At 35.1% G+C, this 21,705-nt stretch overlaps 1 protein-coding gene across 4 annotated transcripts in view; it reads right to left on the minus strand.

Annotated features, from left to right (window-relative positions):
* MEI4 (meiotic double-stranded break formation protein 4) overlaps positions 1–21,705 on the minus strand; it is a 125,311-nt gene that overhangs the window by 30,709 nt on the left and 72,897 nt on the right. For 3 of the 4 annotated variants that reach the window (XM_077782323.1, XM_031504411.2, XM_077782325.1), the window contains exons 4-5: positions 14,638–15,197; positions 3,771–3,902 (exon numbers count right to left, since the gene is read on the minus strand). In XM_077782323.1, the coding sequence (XP_077638449.1) occupies positions 3,771–3,902; positions 14,638–15,197 (692 nt within the window). The remainder of the gene's footprint in view (positions 1–3,770; positions 3,903–14,637; positions 15,198–21,705) is intronic. The other variant, XM_077782324.1, reaches the window with a different exon arrangement.

Raw genomic sequence — 21,705 nt, forward strand, 5'->3', positions numbered from 1 at the left:
TTACATATGTTTGTCAGTGTACAGACAGAAGTATGCTTTGCATGACTACCTGTTACAATGCTCTGCAGGATCAGGTCTTCGCTCAAATAACATTTCTTGACCAGAACATCCAGAAAGCTATTTTTGCAGAGATATTATAGGATTTTCATCCCTTAACTTTGGAATTTTTTAACATAAATATCTGCATTTCAAGTTATCAACTAATATGTTCTTTCTCAGAGCCAGAAGAAAGAAGCAAACAACTCTAGGATCAATTATGATAATTATGTATGAGAACATAGGTTGGACAAGAAATTACTTTTCCCTTCCCTTGACTACAATGGAAAGTTAAAGTAAGAAAGTCAGATGGAAATATCATAGAAATCTGAATTCAAGTAAGACAAATCCCACCTTATGTCTACCTCCTTTGGATCTTTTGAGTCAAAGCTGCTTTGTTGTAATGAGCCCAATTCTCAAGAATTTCTGTAACATTCAACAAAGCCTTGCATGACTATCTATCTTCATGTTGGCAAATTTTTAGCTAATCTTAGCTGCTTGGTTGACTTTTACAAGAAGTAGACAGCAAGGTCTTCTACATATACCTAAACAAAAGAGGATTAATCTCATCCTTTATATCCTCTGCCATTCACTTCAGGTGACAAGTCAGCACCCACATCTGAATTTGGACTTAATGCTTACTACATATAATATTGAGAATTACATAGAATTTGGTGCTTTGATTACAAAACCCCAAATAAACAGCTATATAGTGTACAGATTTTGTGATATAACTATTTTAAAGTGTCAAAAAAGTAAAAATGGTATATAGAAAGTAATGTGATATAAAACTTGGGTAATGCTACCCAAGCTATGCATCAGCAATTACTGAATAACAGAGCTTTCCAAAACCTCATAGTATGTCTTTCTTTCCTATTTCAAAATCTATTTTCTGGTTTCTAATTTTCTTTTACAGAATTCTTGGAATTAATACTGTGGGGGTTAAAATGAGTGGTAAACCACTATGTGCCTTTCATTCCTGGGCTTCTGTCATTGTAAGTTATAACAAAGGAAGATTTGCTATCATGAGGTCAACATTTGAAAATTAATCCATCTTCCACAGTATCTGAAATCTTTGACTCTGAAATCTTCTGAAAGGATTTAACCAATTAGAAAACAACATAAAAATATTCAGAGTAATCTCTATATTCTTCTGTTGTAGTTTATTTGAAACACTCTTCAACAGACAACCTAATTTTTTAATTTGTAAAGCATGGGACACAGATAGTGCTTTAGAACTGTGGGTCATAGACTGATAACCTTGTTCCAAGAAAACACAGTTACAAACTCTCTAAAATCAGTCAGAACTGTAAAGTAAAATATTTTCAATATTTATCAAAGATGTATACACAAACCTGCAGGGGGTTGAGCTGAGTACACTTCCTACTGAAGACATAATGGAATATAAAGTTGCATATTCTTGAATTCATGCATTTGACAAACTACTTAGAACTTAGTTCAAGTCTTAATGAGGAAATTAAAACTGAAATGTTGAGCTATCTAGATGATTCATTTTAAAAAATTAAAAGGAATGCTGTTTTTATTCCAAGTCTGTGTTGGAAACCATCTTCAATTTAAAAAAAAATTATTACTATAAAAAATAAAACAGAAATTTGCTTGGATGAATAAGCTATTTTTTTCAATTTCTGTTTTCTATCAAATGTTCAGAAGTTAACTGCAAACTAACCTGGATACACGCCTTAGATAATTCTTTATTTCTCCTATGTGCCAAAAATAAAACTAACGAACAGTGAGGCAAAGCAAACCTCATGTATTTCCACACCCCTAATCATAACTAAAATTAAGAATCTCTAATTTGATTGTTTTAAATGGGAGATACTCTTTGCAATTAACAGCAGTTTTGCTTAAGTAACAAAACACAATTAGAATACTTGTCAGCTAATGATTATATGAAGTATTATCTTTCTCCAAACTCTAATTTGAGTATTTATGAGGAGTTTTTTTTTAAGCTGGTGGTTTTTTAATTTCAAATGGATATTGTATAATTAGATTTTATTATAGAACAAAAAAAAAAAAAAAAACCTTTAATTATTTTTAGAACCATATCTACCAGAAGCCATGCTACACAAATTCAGAAACATTTGGAAGCAGGTCCATCAATCAGAATCATAAATCAGGCCATCAGAATGGAGTCTTATTGTGATACATTTCCAGAATACTATCACATACAGAATATATGAGGGTTTGTAAATGAACACAATACATCAGGACTAAATGTAAGAATGCATGAACTTTAAAAACACTGACTTCACCACAAGCAAACCAGATCTTCAGTTACTTTCCATACGTGTACTGCAGCTTTTCAAAGTCCTAGAGTGTCAGCTACAGATTGACAGATGCCCAGCTCCTGAGGCTTCACCAAATATGAAAGCAATAAAAATAATTACAGTATGGCAAGGTTAAGCAGTTCCATAGTAACTAACTCAGCAAAGCACAATGCTCAGTATGAGCTTGACATCACTGTGGAGAACTGAAAGGTTCTGTGTTGCCACTGGCAAAACACTAAAAAGAAAGAGGACTGATTCTGTTAAACAGGTGAGATTTAATAATGTTAAAAATTAACAACTGCTTTAAACGTAAAAAAACAATTACTGTTTTTTAATTACACACTATTCCCTATCCTTACAGTTGTTAAAAGTCTGTTGACTTTTGGTTGCCATCAATAAATCTTGTTTGCTAACAGTGACTTAAAATAAGGCATAACTCATTGTCTAATTCTTTCATAACTGGCATTTTCAGAATATGATTCAAACATACTAGAAATTTGGGTTGGCAATTACATACTCCCTCTCCAACAGTCCAAACTCACTACTACATCATATCCTAGAGAGTAAAAGAAAAAGTTAATACTGCTTAAGCAACACTTAAGCCTTTTGTTAGATTAGACAACAAAATAGAACAAATCTATGGTGAATGTTTTTGATATGTATCAATAAATTTATTTTCCACCAAATAAAAAGTTTTTAGGATAGTGTAAAATCTAATTGCAATCCCAAGTGAAGCTGAACATTTTGCATAAAATACATATCAACACATACAAATATATGAAAAAATCTATGAAATCCGTATTTATTTCATATTTTTTTCCATTCTCTCTCTCTCTTTCCTCTATATTTTATTGGAAAAAAATTAATTTAAGAATAAATTTTACCAAAAGTTCTATTCTGCTCTTTATCTCCTACTCATTGTAACAAACTAAGAACAATACTATGTGCTAGATGAGTTTTGCATAATGAAAATTCATAATTTGAAATAATAATAATGTGAAACATGAAATCTAATTCTGAAATAAAATAAACTAGCTGACTTTCCAGCTTTACATGAGCTAGAGAGAATACCAAAGTTGTATTGTCTGTTTAGCTGAATACAAAAGTTGCATTGCCTGCATAGTCAATAATTTATACATTGCACTGTCTTCTAACTCATTATTTCAAGTGTTTTGCAAATTATATAGCATGATCTAAAAACCTATACAGTCCATTTGTCATCCAGTCTGATAATTTTACCTTTCTGTATTAAATTTTCTCTTACTTTATACCTCTCTTTTTGGATTTGCTGTTTAAGGTAGCTCCTAGCATTTTCTGCGTTCTTAAATCTGAATATTCTGAATATACAATGATGCTTTTTTAACATTTTAAGAAACAAATAAATACAGCCAATACACTCCTCAACACCCCTCTTTGGCCTTTCACAAAAAGAAAAGATGACAGTACCTGGTGAGCCTGCAACAACTGCTCAGCAAACTGACGGACTTCCGATAGGAGAAAGGATATTAAAGAATTTCTTAGTATGCTGTTCCTTCCTAGCAAACCCAGAGTTTGTGATACAGAATGCAGTGCCTGAAACTAAAGAGAAATAACAGTAAATTTAATCTTTCAAAATGCATCTCAATCTTTTTTTATCCCAAAGGATTACTTTAAGTAGAAATGGGATTTACATATTAAAATGTTAAAGGAAAAAGTCCAATTAAAAAATTTAGTGTTTGAAATTCTATTGATTACAGGTATATGAGATCTATGAGAAATTGACATCCATCCTCACAAGATTAACACTACAGGAAATTGCCATGGGAACAAAATCCTCCAAAAGTGTGAACTTGCCAGGACACCATTTTTCAGGATTAGATGTCATCATACCTATCTCCTCACATAGCAAATTTGTGACTATTCTGCACATACAGTTCTTCTGCTTTTCACAGCTAGACAAATAAATAAACAAATCCTTTGAAATTCAAACTTCTAAGCTGAGAACTGTACTAGAGTGTTCTGTCAATATAGTTATTAGGACAAAACTTAATGCTAACTCCTAGAAGATGATTAAATGACTAATGCTAACTGCTAGAAGGCACACTATGTATCTGTATGTATTTTCAAATTCAAACAATTCACCTTCATATTGTTCTTTAACAATGCATTTCTCCTGAACCACAAGAGGAGTGATGTAGACTTACATGAAATTTATGTTAGTAATTTTTTGCCACAGTGTCTTCTACTAAAAAAACCCAAAAAAACCTGTTTTCTTTGTTCCCTGAAATTGAAATAAATATCTATTATGTAATGAAGCATACTTCTCTACAAAGTACACAAGATTTTTGTATATGTAAATATACTGGAGTTAATTCAAAGGAAAAAAGAAGTAAGACATTATTATAATTACTATAATTTGTATTTTTATATAAATGCATGTCTCCTACAACATTAATATTCAGTAACTCTTTGTAAATGAGTATTTTTGACTGACAAAAGGATATTCTTACACAAATCTGTATGCCTAAGAATAACTATGATGTCTTAACCACTCAAAACAGATCACTGCATCCTATTAAGATTATACCTCCAGCCAACTCACACGTGCATACACATGCAGACATCTATCTAATTTATCTATCTATCTATCTATCTATCTATCTATCTATCTATCTATCTATAGATATAGATATATGAATTAAAATACTTGCCTGCCATTTACAAGTTTGCATTGGATGAATCCTGCTGGAAAACTTTTCCAAAGACACAAAAGGCAGGAAGGTGTTCCAGGAGCAGTCAGCATGATTTTTATTCAGGGGAAACATTTACTTTGACTTTACTATGGTTTTCAACACTGTCTCATGTAAAATTGTCACTGACCAAATTTTTGGGCTAGGTAAGTGAACAGCAAGGTGGACTGAAATCTTTTGCTGTAGAACCCATTAATTAGGCAGCTTTACATTTACAGTTCTTGCTTGACTGCCTGATCAGCAGTTGATGCAAAGTCTATTTACCAGCCTCTTCCAGATAAAGAGTTAAATCACCTTGCTTATCCTCTTCCCAACACAAGACTCCTATGCACAGTCAGAATAATCCAACTTTAATAAAACTTTGCTATCAATCATCTCACTTCTGCATGTAATCTCAAAACAAGTATCAAAAGAAATCTACAAAAGACACACAAGTCTGAAGTTCAGATTCAAATCTGCATGCAGAGATACAAAGAAACTCCTTCTATTAAAAAGAATTCATAAATTGTACACATACAGCTTTGAAAACCTATGTAATTAAAATCATTCATCAACATATACACCAAAGAGTCTATAAATATGAAATGTGAATGAAGATGTGATAAAAATAGGTTTCTGAACAATTAAAATGATATGAAGGGATAATATAATGCATGCACCTACCTATGCTTTGAAGATATATGAATTAAAATGAGACTCATATACTGGAAATATATACCCTTCCAAACAAAACAATGACTTCTCTTTCTAAAAATAAAGTAGAAATCACCATTTTGAAAGTGTCTTCCACAGTATCTACTAGAAACAAGTTTGCAACAGCTGGATAGTTCTGCCTTGACAGCAACCGTATTTCCAAGGGTACAACTGATTCAACTCAAGGTTTAAAAAATGCTTTAAAAATAGCACATTTTTCAATAAAGTAGCCATTAATTTTTATTTCTTTTAATAAATTAAGGAGGGATACAAATTTTACAGTTCTGTATTTTCAGAGCATAACACTGAGTATATTTGCTAATTTGCCTTTGCCGCACAAGCAAACTAGGCAATCCAGAGCAGTTTTTCAAGGTAATCTCTCCCAAAGATCACAGTAAAACATGAATATTGTTATTTTTGTTTAAGCTCACTTCTATTTGCTTACATAATTTTTTGATAGATAATAAAGCAATGAAGTTTTTTGGTGCAATTATTAATGCTAACAGCTGAGATTTAACTAAATAGAATCTTTCACAAAATTTCCGTATCTTTTATGGTTTGGAAAGAGTTGTCATTTTCTATTAGTACTTTTTGAGGACTAAATAACAGGACCTTGAAATTTATAGACTCAGCCTCTACTAAGAGAAGCAAATAGGTATTTTGTATTTTGTAATGGTGCCACTTAGGGTACTTGAGATATGAGTATCAATGGCACTGAAAAATGTCACTGGTGAATTTACTAATATTTAATAAGCATTGTTATTAAATGTATCCTTATATTAAAAATACTTCCCAGTAACATATTACAGAAAATGCACTGTAATTATATTTAATAAATATTAATACTGATTTTTAAAATCCCACTGATTTATTAAAAAGCATTGGTTTTACATTTTATCTTGGTGGATCTCTTAAATTCCTATAAGAATATTTTAAGAAAATAAGAGACAAAAAAGGTTAAAATAATGCTCATAGACTATATGCATCAAATGCATGCAGAACAAATTTGTAGCATATAAGCAATGAATCTGCAAATAGCAAACAAAAGACCTTGTTTTATAGCAATGCTCATGTATTGCTAATTATACTCTGGAAACATTCAAACAAAAAAAATCTAATAATATATAATTTTATTAAAGATAAAAGCATATGTTCAACTCTCTAGTCTATCCATGTTAAAAAGAAACAGAAATCTTTTAATCCCTTGGGCTTGTTTAATGTTGTACATGAAATAAAACCAATGCATTTCAAGAATCCTCAGGTAAAAGCAGTCAGAAAATTAGATTGTAAAAAGTATACCATTAGAAACAGGAAATAATGGAGCCTGGTTCACAGTTCAGGTCTCCCTAGCCCTCTCCCTAGAATCACCTCTCCCTAGCCCTCCGTAGCCCCAGGTTCTACTGTCTTCCCATGGTATTGCAGAGCAAGAGAGGGCAATGCTGTGACAGCAGCTGGGAAGGATGAGTGCATTGTCAACCTGGCTGTTGCCAAAATGAATATATAATGTCAACATTCAACTTATCTCAGGCATACTAACTTGGTCTCTCCTTCAGCTAGCTACAGATTTTAAAGACTACTTGGAGATATTATTGACCTTTCATTTCTTTCCAAGTGATTTCAAGCTGGCTATCAGAAGTTACTTGCAGAGGAAATGACTGATAACCAAAGCAGACAGCACACACACTGTTTCCCAGGAAACAGCATAAAAAACTTAAGGAATTTTTTTTTTCAAAGTCATTTATCCTCATGTTAGATTTTATTTAACACTGGATATCTAAAATTTCTGAGTTTAATTCCTTTGTGAGTTGCATGATTCACTACACCATGCAGCTGTGACAACTGCACCTTACTTTCTGTTTTGCTAATTTACAGTTTTTGTCCTAAGTAACAGCTCTCCTTCCCAATAAATTGATATATTTGGCAATACAGAACATGCAAATAATTATTGTAGTAATCCTCAAATTGTGAAATGTTACAAACAAAACTATTTTCACCTTTTATTTCACATTACTCTTGCCCATTTAGTCCAACCTGACTTCCACTCCTAATCATCAATGACAGTGGAAAAGCTCACTTTTATACAGAGAACATTACCACCCCTTTTCTTATCTTCACATTGCTTTCTTTGTTAATTGATGGTTGTCAAGTAACTCTTCCTGTTTACATGCCAATATTTCTTCTATCAGTCTCAAAAATTGATACATATTATTTCAACTCTTTGCTCTGTAGGCCACATCTCCAGCCCTTACTCTGTCCTTACCCCTTCATAGAATCATACTATCAGGAATGTAAAGGTTGGAAGGGACCTTAAAGATCATCTACTCCCAACCTCTCTGCCATGGGCAGAGACATCTCCCATTACACCAGGTTGCTCAAAGCCTTATCCAGCCTGACCTTGATCAGTGGCAGGCTTGGCACATCCACAGCTTCTAAGGGCAACTTGGTTCAGCACCCTACTGCCCTCACAGTAGAGAATTTCTTCTTAATATCTGGGCTAAATCTCCCCTCTTTCATAATCTTGTTCATGCTTTTCTCCATTCTTCTTAACCTAATGTTCTCCAAGTAGAACCATCAGTTGGCTTCACTGCTGCGGGTTGTCAGTGTCAGGCTTGTCCCTGGCAAGCTGTGGGTGATATGCAAAGATTAGAGTCATGGGATGCTAGTGAGGATCCTCTGCTGCTGATTCTGAAATGTGCTAGCCTCACTGAAGCACACTTACAGTCTTAGGGAGATGAGCCAGGGACTCCTGAGGCAACAGAAGCCAACAGAATAAGACCATGGAGGCAAATGTCTCAAAGGAATTCATGGGTGTTCCTCTAGGAAGGTGACATGGCTGAGAACTCAGCTGAGGTGCCTTTACACCAATGCACACAGAATGTGCAAAAACTGGAGGAGCTGGGAGCCACTGCGCTGCTAGAAAGCTACAACCTTGTTGCCATTACTGAAGCTTAGTGGGAAAAATCCCATGACTGAAGCATGATTATTGAAGGCTAAAGAGCCTTCATAATAGACAGGGAGAAAAGAGAAACTGAGAGATTGCTCTCTGCCTCAAGAGCTAGACTGAGTGTGGAGAGCTGTCTTAGAAGAACATCCATGAGCAGCTTGAAAGCCTGTGGGCCAGAATCAGACACTGAGGCAACAAAGGGAACATTGTGACTGGGCTTTACCACATGCCCCTGATCGAGGGGAGTCTATTGACTTTTTGCAAGACGCATTAAGCTCACAGGCTCTTGTCCTGATGGGGAGCTTCAGCCCACTCAACATCTGCTGGGCAAGTTAACTTTGTCCTGTATTTCTTCTGTAATTGTAGCTTTAGTGTATGATGTGCATCAGTTGAGGCTGGCTGAAAGGGAAAGGTGGACAACATTTTCTTTCATTCATTCTTGTCTAGTTACTTCTATGATTCCCTTTACTGAAGTAAATGAGGGTCAGTCAGTTTGGTGATTGCTTTAGACAGTAGCAATTTTCAAGACAGTGGATTCTGATTACCATTTGACTTAACTCTCTACATAAGGACAACAGATTGCTGAGAAAATTTAATTCAATAATCAAGAGATTCAAACATTGACTCTTACTAGACCTCAAAATTCATACAAATGAAGTGCTTTTCCCCTATAAAAGCAAAATCTTTTGGCTGATGAAAATGCACCCATAGTATTCCCCTTGGGACTCAATTAGGAAAACTGAAGCCTGCTCATTTTACACTTGAAAACCACCAGTGACATGAATAATTATTTTTAAATCTTGCTTGTCCCTAAGCAGGAAAGACTCTTGCAAACCAGTGAATTAAGTCCTGCCTTGGCTGTGGCTGACAAAAGATACTGCAAACCTATACACAGCTGGGGAAATTTATTGTCAACCACAACTAGCTGCAGCACGTATTAAATGCATACTGTTGCATGTATTCAAGCATCAGAGGAAGTTTATGACTACCCTCTTCCAGAAAAATTCAGTCATTAATGAATCATAAAAATTGTATCCTAGATAAGAAAAGATTCAAAACCATGGTTCTGATGAATGTGTGCTGTTTTAACTGCATAAGCACACATATACCTTTCATTATATAATTGCCACTGAGATTTAAACATTTCTCTTTCTGCTTTTCAATATATTACTTTTCAACTTGTTATTTTCATGAAGAATTGTGAATTCTTTCTCACACAACTACGCAGTAAAGGCAGTAAAATACTACTTCAGAACGCCTGCATTTGGTTTTCTGTTAAATGTTATCAATCAATAGTAGTATTTTGAGCAGTGGCAATATTTTACATAAAGGCTTTTAGATGAACCATGAGAGAACAATTAAAATAAGTAGTAAAGTCCCAAACAGGATTAGAGAATTTCCTAAAACTATGTTGATGTCTCAGTGTCCCTCCAGATGCTGTCAATGCTAATAACTTCAAAACAACTACCCTAAAGGTAGCCAAGTTGGAAAAATAAAAAGGCTAAAAAAAAGGAAGGAAATATCACATAACCTTTGTGTGTGTGTTGCTTGACTGGAGCAGCAATTCATGACTTAACATCATCTTCAAAGTCAGTACTGATATTTTAAACACAGCACGAGAAGAAGCAAACAACAACAGATCACTGAAACACATCTCTTCTTTCTAGGTCTTGCTTGAAAGATTATGAGCAAGATGGGCCAGAGAGATGAGGTCTTTGTTGAACAGGTCCCCAGCATAGCTCAACAATCCCAAAAGGAGTGTCTTTGTGTTTTGGTTAACTCCTTAAAACGTGAGGTCCAAGAAACACACACAGATCTCTGTAAAAAACCCAGGGTGAAGGCTAGGATCTTTTGGCCCGTAACAGACGCATTAGCCAGGCTCTGAATTACAGTATCAACTGCACTTAAAAGAAGAGCAACCAGTGAACTGAATTGTCTACAGTGCTGACAAACTGACACCACTAAGGATCACACCACATAAATCCCACGTAATGCAGCACCCTGTGACGTACTTGGCCATGACAGCTTTGACCACAACTAAATGGCACTGAAAGAGTCTAAAGATAAACCAATTTTTCTTTTATCTCCAAAGTAATAAATAAGACTCTGCATTTCCTCACAATAACTGCTCTGAAATTTCACGCAGATGTATAGACAAGAGATGCAAATATGACACATATAAAGCGTCTTAATTTCTGTTAGACAGATTTGTCTTATAAAGCTAATTCCATATATTATGAACCTACAGCAAGCCTAGAATCACCACAGGAGTCTTCCAGGCAAGCTCCAGGATGTCATCTCTGAAGTGCTTTACAACCATGAGCAAAATCTCCACCAGAAATACAAAAGACATATGCTACCCTAAACAGCACAGGATTTGTGAATCCCCAATGCCTCCAACTGTAGTATTTTTCTGATATAGGAGAAATTATCCCCTGTTTAGACACATTCTGGACAACAGATACAAACTTCAACAGAACAGGCACACTGCAGTGCCAGTGAGTGAGTGATGCAACTAGGAGCAGGAGAAACATACATTTTGCTGTGTCTCTGTGGAGGTGGATGAAGACAGACATTGTCAAATCCCAATCAAAAAATAATGTTCTAGTTCTTCCTTTCTGAAGTTTTCTACTCCACTGGAGCTGTAATTATGTACCATAGCTCCTACCAGAGTTTTCCACGCAAAATGTTTTCCCATGTTTTGTCAGATAGTAGAGTCCATTTGAAAGCCAGAGCCAGCAGCTCTGCCAACTGCATAGAATCTCACAGTTTTATAGTACACTTTGGTCTGCTTGAAAGCAAGACTTGCAAGGAACCTACATAAATACAACAGTGGCTCTGCTGACATAGCAGAGTGTGTCAGTGGAGTGACTCAACACAAATAAACAACTTGCAAACTGAAAGGCAATACACACCCCTAAAAGGTCTCAGTGCTGAGGACTCAAAAACTGGTGATGAACAAAGCACTTGCACCTCAGATCAGGCATGACTGTCATACATTTTGCTGCATGAAAGCAACAACTCATCTGTACCAGTTAGACACAGGGTCCTCAAGAACTTTTCTATGGCAGACATACAGGGATGCAAAACCATGCCAGCAGAAGGTGCAAAGCTAGGCTTTGCACAGACAGTTGAACCTCTGAACATTCATACTTCACCCTGAGAAGCTGTCACTTGGCTCCCTTTTTGAGATATTTCCAGAAGTTTTATTCCAAAAGATTATGTGTCCAGCAACTGTGTGTATATTTCTGAGCTGCTCTCCAAACATGGAGGGAAAAGAGAAAATTTGAAAAAGGAAAATCCAAGAGGCTATTTTTAGTTTTTGATATAAATAATTTAATATTCTTTATAAAATTAACTTTATTTTCTGCTACGTATCTTAATTGACTGACTTTTTTTTTTTTTTTTTTTTTTTGATGCCTATGGCAGTTTGGAGTTTCAGGTCAGACTCTATCCAAGAGTTTAGGTCTGAATACACATCTTTGCTGGCTCTTACAGCTTCCAATGCTTTATAATTAGAAATATTTCACACAGTAAGACTCTACAGTTACAGCAAGTAATTCTGCTGCTGTTTTTCTTCCTTTACGTCTAAGTTAGAGATAATGATTCCTTTTTCAGTTCTCAATATTTAAAGTTATTTAACTTTCTCTGAAAAAAAGCTGAGATTGCTCTTGAAGATGTAATTAATTAATTAAGTGTAATCCACAGCCACTCCTCTCTGTGAGGTTTTTGAAGGTGTTTCTTACAGACCTTTGTCCTTCTTGTAAGATCCTGACAGTTTTAATGATGAGGATGATAAAGGGAAAGCTGTGTCAAATACTACATCGCTGCATGGCTGTCTATACAAATGCTTTCTGATAGTAAGGTTAGATACAAAAAACTTTGTAATATTTCTATGCTGGAGGGATTTAAGTATTTTCCTGGAACTGAAATTCATACAGTTTGAAGATCTTTCTAGAAGATAGCCTTGTAAGTAATGGTACTTTTTTTTTAACCTGTAATTGTGATATTTCCATCACCACCTGTATAAAATGTTCCTGGGAGATATCTGGTACACAGCACATGAAGAATTAGTTATACGATTTACACTACTAATTCTGAATGCTACACATTTACTTCCATTTTCAATTCAGCTTAAAGAAAAGCAAGCCTCTAATCTGAGAAGCTCCAAGATTATCCCTTAGTAATTGGTTTATACAATTTTTAAACTCTTTGGACCTGTCTGACTGAAGTAATGGCTGCCAGTAGTAATGACTCTTACGTCAATATTTTGGTGGAAGCAAGATACAACACATCTCATAAAAAGCCATCTGTTTTAGTGAAGTTATTCAATAAAATATTCCACTTTCAAATTATGTGGATGTACTCCATCTCTCCTGAATGATTCATAATAATATTTTGCAGCCTGAAATACCTCTGATCTATCAGAGTATTTTCTCCCATTTAAGATGTGATACCTCTCACTTAGACTTTGCCAAATTCCTCCAATCAACAGAAAATCCGTCTCCGGATAATAATCTCTCTGGATTGCTCTTCCACACTTAACAACCGTGTTTCAATTATTTACTGACTTCTCATTCAAGATGGGAAAAGGTGTAAACAGTGGACATTATCAATTATAAAGAAATTTTTAATGAAGGACTGTTCAAACTTTTTATTTTGTATCCAGTGATCACACACACACACACACACACACAAAAGGAGTCACACCTGTATAACTCCATTCCTGATGCCATACAAATGGAATGTACGGTCACATCCTTTCAAAACAATGACCAGGAACACCTCTAATTAAAAACTGAGTCTTGCACCAGGCTGACCCTAAAGTGGAAATGCTTCTGACTAGAAACACAAGGCTCCAGTCCTGGAAAGATTTCAGTCTGAATGCTTTCTAACCGAAAAACAGGTAACATCCTTTCCACCCAGTGCCCTCTTAATTTGGTGACAATATTTGTTTGATGTTCATGTTCTGGGGTAAACACTCAATACACAGTGAGTTGGATTAATTTTAAATTAAGACAAATGGGTACATCCATCCATAGGCATACCAGATGTCCAGGCTCTCATTTTGAGTGAGGCAACTTTAGAATTTATCCTAAAATAGGGACCTAAGTACCCAGTAAACATTCTTTAGGCTCCAAGGATTACAGGGATAAGATCATTTGCTCTTATAGTAGCATAGTTAACTACACATGAGGTAACTATGCTACTATAAGCATATTTATGAGGACACTAAATTGGTTCATCTAAGTATCAAAAAATAACACCATTGTGTCTGTTCCAAAATACTCTAAAATCCAGAATAAAACCCAAAAATCCTAAAACAGGCAATGAAATTCACTACCTGTAGTGCATCTTGTGAAGAAAGACCAGGAATATTTCAGCTGAATGAGGAAATTAACAAAATGATACATGGAACAACACACACCGATGAATACAAACAAAATGCAATTTAGTCCTACTTGTTGTTTGTGTTAGGGGCATTATTTTTGAACTCTTCACTCATTTGCTTATATATTTTTAAAATACAAATTTACAAGTAGCTAGAGAATGATGGATATCTGATGCAAACAAATTACTTTATTTAGATGCTCAAGAAAGAATAAAAATTCATTACATATGAATGAATATTCACAGTCTATCTCCATATAGCAAGAGAAACAATGTGTTTTTCCTGCATATTTTCTATAAAGTTGCTTTAAACTGCATGTTTATCAGTTATTTAGAAGGCCTGTACTTGGGAATAGGCTAGAAGTTCTTGCATGCATGAGCAAGAACTTTTTCAAGTGCTTCAGAGCATTTATTATCCATATTGCCAAAAAGAACAATCACAAAAATCTCTGGTATTCTTCAAAATATAGGACAAATGAGTATTTTAAAAGTGCATAAAACCAGGAGAATATTACAGTATATGGAAGTGGGATGTGAAAGAAAGTTTTAAACTTACCCTATTGACACTCCTATTTCTTAAAATAATTTGAATTAGATTTTTCTTAAATTCTTCTATCTTCTTGAAACACTTCTTCAAAACATGATTCGATAATTTAGTATCAGTTATTAAACTGATCAAAACACAAACTCCTTCATTAAGGAAACTTGGAGCTGGGAATTTAGGACTGTTGTAAAAAAAAGTCAGTCCGTCAAGCAACTGAGACACTGAATTGCATATGGTGAAGGAATCATTCTCAAGCTCTGAGAAGTCTGCTTGAAGAATTCCTCCTTCTGACAGTTTTCTTATTTCAAGCAAACGTTGCAAAAAATGCACTGGAGCAGTCAGAGATTGCTCCTTGCTAATATGGCAAAGATTCAGTGGGGGAACTCTTTCCAACCAATGTTTAGAAGTGTTGACATTGTGCTCAGATTGGTGAAAATCTGAAGCTGTGCCTAAAGAATCAAATGCAGAGTCATTACAGACATCACATCCAGAGTCTTCTAGTTGGCTTGAGTAACTCGTAGGGTTTACAGATTCCTGACCCAGAAGAGTTTCAGCAGAGGTATCCCATTTTCCTGAAATGCAAACACGAAAATTACATTTGTGCAATGCTTAAATACATGCTCATTAAAAGTGCCATATATACATTCTTCCTTTTTACTTCCAAAATGAATGTAATATATGTGTATGTTGACTCCCCAATAACTTCCCATGACTAGAACTTAGCTGTGGAAGAAGATAATTTTAAATAAAAGTAAAAAATTTTAGAAGTTAATGTCTATTTGTGAACAATATGTTTTATGCTCATAGTAATATGAACAGTAATTTTGAGTTTAAAACTGTCAGAAATTTTAATTTTTCCTATATATAACTTAAGTAGACATAAACCAAGCAATTTAAGTGAATATCTATACTCCCATTAATTTCCAGGGAAGAAAATGCATGTGAATTTCTGATGCTCCTAATATTTTCACTCATTTTATTCTCAAAACTCAGACTGCTTTTAAAAGGCAGTGAAAGTCTGTTACTATAACTGCATCAAATAAAATATTCTTCTTTATGTATACTCTCTCTCCCTAGTCAGGTAGAAAATTCCAACAGTCAAAGTTGAACAGAACCTTAGGTTTGATTTTTTCATTATTTAACAAAAAGGAACATTCGGAATCAAAAGTTTCTTCAGTCATCACATATCTTATACTATCTCCTTCAAAGACACACAAACTACATTACAAGAGTATACACCAATAAATTACTTTCATGTTCTACTGCAGAATCTCTTTCATCCCATTTCACACATTATATACATTTAAGGCAATGCCTCTTGACATAAACTCAGCTCTAGGTGACAAAAGACACTTGTTCTACATGCTACCTGTGCCAAAATATCACAGTCAAAACAAGCCAGAGAGATGAAGTGGAAGACCAACACCCATAAACATCTCAGTGCCACGAGGCAAAGCTAGAACCCCCCTATCTGACCAACTCCTGGCTCAGCCCTGCTTACTGGGGCAGAATCACAAACTGCTGCCCCTCTCACTCTTGGAAAACTTGCCTACACCGTTCATTTACCATAAGGATCCCATGCAGTACATTAATCCTCTTAAATTAACTAAAACAAATTATAGAAGGTTTGGTCTCACAGGAAATAGATGTTATATTTCATAGCAAGTTAAAAAAAGCATTACATAGAAAACATCCCTAAGCAGCAACCTACAGTATTCTGTATGTTAATAAAAAACTATTCAAAATTTTTAATATTGACTTCATTAAATTCACTATTTCAAATTAAATTCTGACCATCAATTGAGTCTCTGAAAACATACCAGTACCAATGAAAGCACTATTATTAAGATCAAAACTGGAAATGTGGTTTATTATTTATGGTTGAGTTTCATGTCTTCAACATTCAGACATATTTGAAATTGCACAGAATTGGCACACAACTGACTCAAAATGAAAGGGCTAACTGAAGGGAAATCAGCTGCCATTTCCAGGAAGTAGGAAAAGGCCTGGAAGGCCTTTTAAGGCCAGCCTAGCATTTTATAGATTAACACTGTTTGCAAATGCCTTGCACACCCAAACTGGGAAAGCGAGCAAGAAGCAAAGCACACTTCCCATGGTCTGAGAAACTAGAACAGTAATCCATCTTTCACAACTTCTCTGCCTAGGGTTTTGAGCAAAACACATTTCAGAAGAAAAAAAATTGAAAAGTGGTTTTTGGTGCCATTTAAGGAAAAGAAGCCCTTCCAGGGAATCCATCCACTGTGAGTTCCACTATGTGGTTATTTTGTTCCTGTTCTCAATCCCATGGGGAAAACATGAGCATTGCTTATGAGGATTTAATGTCAGAAGTAAGAAAGCAAGACCTATGTACAAAAAACCCATATGTATGTTTTCTGACTCTCTTGTGGAAGTGTAAAAGGAAAAAAAGAAAAAAACAAACACTGAAGAGGTGAAAGAAAAGTGAAGTAATAAGAAGAAAAAGGGAAGAATAGTACAGCAATATCCATAGAATCCAATCCCAAATAAAAGAGACACTCCTACTACAAGACAATACTGCATTAATGGTTAGGTTCCTAGCCACTGCAATATCAAACTCCTGTTCCATGATGAGCTTCCAGAAAACCCTTTTACAGTAAATCTCCAATATCAGTGTATTTCCAGCTAAATGAATGATACAAAATGCTTAAAATTGTTAATCCATTTACATGTTCCAGTCATTTGGGGAGGAGGTAGCAGTTATGTTGAAAAAAAAAAAATAAAAATAACAACACACCAGGAAATACTCATTATTTCCCTCAAAATGTCTAGACATAGCTTGTAATTTTTTCTTGAAAGGAGCTAAACTCATCACTTTGTACTTACCTACTATAAAAATGAGAAAGCAGTCTTGCAGTTTTGACCTTCACACCATGTGGTTATCCAGTAAAAAAAAAACCACCAAAAACCAGAAATGGCATTAAGCCTTCCTCAGAATAACAAGAAACTTTAAATACTAATGTCAAGAACATTTTACTATAAGTGTATTGGAACAAGAAATATGAAAATCAATGTGTGATATTAAAGTGACCACAACTTTTACAACACCATAAGCAATGAAATATCTGGTCACGAACAATTTTAGTGTCCTTAAATTTGTCACATCAAATTCAGGAAATATTTAAGTTCTTAATTCCTATTTAGTACTTTAGTTCATTACTAAACTAAGATCCTGAGCTAAAAAACAAAGCAAGATCCTGAGCCTTAAACAGAGCAAGATGTGGTCCCAAAAAGAGCCTTGGGGTGCAAAGGCTGAAAAACTCACATCCCTCTGCACATATCCACTGCTGCAGAAAGAGTATGGACTGAAAATCAGAACCCACTCAAGGGATGAGGGAGTGACTTACACACGGCACAGTGTGTCAGCAAGGTGTGCAGGCACTAGAACTGAGAACTTACATATTGCTGTGGGACCACAAAACAGAGGCTTTCATCTGAGCAGTGAGATGCCAGCCAGCCCCATGAATAGAGAATAGGGAGCCTTCAGCTAGTCCTAAGGAAGCAAAGCTCTAGGAAACACCGAAGTCCATCCCATCTCCCACATTCATTCTCTCACTACCCAATGCAGAGCAGAAGAGACAGCTTGTAAAAGATCCTTGTAGTAGGAGCTGGACTGGTGGAAGATGCTTTCTTAAGAAACTCTGCTGGTGGCTACCTCAGACTGGAGAACATTTGAATGAGAAAGGCCAAATGCTACATGTAGTTCTACATTTAAAAACTATAAGAAGGGTTCCCAACTGATGAAATTGCTGTGAAATGGTAAAATGATCTTCAAGTCTTTTGAAAAACTTAATCTACCTGCAGTTTAACCACCAACAGGAACTGCAGAACAGAAAACTGGCTTGAAGGTGGCAGAGGTGAGAAACAAAGTGAAGACATGATCTGAATTCTGCGAAGAAAAAATTACTTCAGTTTCAAGCACTAGACAGTGTTTATGTTCTCTCATTTCATGGGCAGACACATGGATTATCACTTGAAAATTAAAACCACTGACATCAGACATGTAAAGTTCTCTTAAAACTCAGTTCCACTTCTAAAAGAAAAAACAGGAGACAACTAAAATTGAGACATTCATAGCATTCTGCTTTCCAAGTAGGTGTTCAGTCAATAACCTCTAAAAGGAAATGAAAACATAAGTGAAATTATGTCCACATCTACAGTTTTCAGGGCTGTTATTCTTCATTTAATTTTCATTGATTGGTTTGTTTGAAGTGCACTTTCCATGAACAATAAATCAAGTTTATTCTCTTAAAACTCATACATTTTCTTTGCCTTTCATTCATGTGTAACTCTGCCTCTGTTCTGCTGTTCTCATTACTAACCAAACTAACTGGCTGAGGAAAAACAACTCTCCCCTCTTCATGAACTCTTACGTGCTTAGCACCCCATTGTTGTCCTGACCTGGAACCAAGCCAAACTTCTATTGACATTATTCCAAAATAATAATACCAAAATATTATTAGAATTCTCCGAATAAGAAGTCTTAGAAGCCTTGTATCCCACACTTTTCTTCTACGTATCTATGTTTTTTTTTTGTTTTTTTTTTTTGTTTTTTTTTTTTTTTGTAACTGGCTTGGAAAAGAAAGGTCCTTTGTTTGAATGCAAGGTGCTTTTTCATGCTTTTTGATGCTAAAGGTGCATGCTGACATATTTTATCCCTTTTAGGGATAATTTCACAGAAATGAATACAGGACTGAGTATGTAAAATTCTCAAATTGTTCAATGCTAGGATTTAAGTGCTTCTTTAAAGGGTTAGAAGCAAATACTTCAATTTCTTAGGGATTTTGCTTACATAAAGCACCTAAATGTTTAGACTTCAGTAAGAACTGAGAAGGATTTTGAGGATACAAACATTCATTTTTAAGGGATCTCTGTAGATGACAGCACAAACCTTCTGTACTTCCAGTCAAACAAAGCAAACTTGCAGTAAAGATATGAATGGATACATAATCAAGTGACAAACATAGAGATTTGGGTCGGTTAATGCTCACCAAGAAGCTTTGGCAACAAAAGATCTGACAAGCTTTACAATGTTGACCATCTCAATGATGTGACTGAAATTTAAGTTCTAAGCCAGATAGGGGATATTTCAAAATACTAAATGAATAAATGTTATCTCTAAAGACAACCTGACTGAACTGGTAGTATGAAACTGTAAGCATTATGTCTTATTAAAAATGCTCTGCATTATGAAACAAACTGAGCTTTGCTAAGAGACAGGAAATAGCAGCCAATGAAGACTGCAATGATCTGGATGCAACTGGATGGAGGCTAAAATGAAGTGAACTCCTTAAGAAGTCATCTAAAGTGTACCTTCCTAAAAACATCCCTTTTCTTGAATACAACATGGTATAAATGCTTGGCTTTTCTGTTTATGTATCCAGAAGGATGCAAACAAAGATCTGTTCGAGAAACTAGATTCTAAGTTTAAGTTGGGTTAAGCTTGTCCAAAAGGTTTGTGAAATTTCCATTCTCAGAGGTACTTAGAAAATGTCTGGACACAGTCCTGCACAACTGGTTCTAGATGACCATGCTTGACAAGAGGCTTGGACAAGATGGTTTTCAGTAGTCCCTTCCAAACGCCACCATTCTGTGATTCTGTATTTCCAGGAAAAAAAATTGACTGATTCTTAGCTTCCCACAGTAGAATTAAAGGCAAAAGGATCCTAATTACCACTTCTTAACCTGTTTTTACCATATACATTCAGTTTTCCCCAAAACTATCATTCTGTTACCCAGAATAAAATAAATTAATCTACACTAAACTATGAATCCCACTTGCTTTTATGAATCTTATTCCTAATAATCACTACATATCTTATAACAAATTAATAAAATAATAACAAAACCTATCTTTGCTGGAAAAATTGGGTTGCTTTTGCCTCTGAATGGATTCCTTACACAGAAATTTGGAAAGAAAAGGATGTTTCTTGGGTCCTTTTGCCCCTAGTATGTGCTTAGAACAGCTGTACCAATGCCATCAGATAAGACAGGCAGCACCTGCTTTCCAAGGGAGAAAGTTTCCACAACCAAAACAGACCTGTTATCCATGGGAGGAGCAGTTCTCTGAGATTTCAATGAATCATTACACTCCAGCTGGTGCTTTTTACAGATTGCAAATTAACTTATTTAATTATCCTGAAAAGGCCTCAGCTTTCATAGAGTTCCCCATTGTGTCAATACAATTATGGAGAACAGATTTATCTCATCATCATATTCCAAGAGCCATATTCCTATAAATCTGTGCTAAACACAATTTAACTTTGTTTTTGCCATCTCACAGATCTGCTCTCATTTCTTTATTCTCCTCATAAAAACATAAAATACTTCTTAGGTTGTGAGACATTCCTTGCCATTCTGCCTACTTACATTATTACAACTGGTAGATACATGGGAGTACACCAGTACACTTAAGATGTCAAATTACATTTCTGAAGTACTATTTGTCTGACACATCTAAGCCTTAGAGAAAAAATGTTGAGATGACACACTGGACTGCCCTTACAGATCAGAATGGAGAGAAAGAAACCTATTTTTATTTGGGGGGATGGGGAAGCAAGAAGTGGGGAGGTAGAATGTCTTCATGAAGAAACATTACATCCCTAAGCACTTGAAAAAATAATTGGAACTGTCTTCCATGGCAATATCAAATTAAGAGTTGACTGTTGCCCAATGGAGAATCCTCTGACCTTAGAAAAAGGAAGATAGAAAAAGCAAGAAGTAAAAGATACCCCTTAGAGGTGACAGTTACTCTGCAATTGTTGTGCTTTTGTATTCGTTCCAAATACCAGTGGAGGAAAGTGATGACAGGACACAGCAATCTGTAACAGCAGCTCATTTAAACACAACAACCTGAAAAAACAGCTTTTCCTTAAACATACCATGATAACTTAGAAATTCTAGTCTTTAATCCTCTACCTTAGTACCATGTCATAGGAACTAAAATTGTTGCTAAGTGCTATTAGCAAAATATGTAAACATTTCATACTATTTCATCTACTTTCTGGGGAGGGAAATAATTTCCCCTAATAGGCTAATGTGTTT

This window comes from Lonchura striata, chromosome 3, assembly GCF_046129695.1.
Source record: "Lonchura striata isolate bLonStr1 chromosome 3, bLonStr1.mat, whole genome shotgun sequence".
Classification (NCBI taxonomy): Eukaryota; Metazoa; Chordata; class Aves; order Passeriformes; family Estrildidae; genus Lonchura; species Lonchura striata.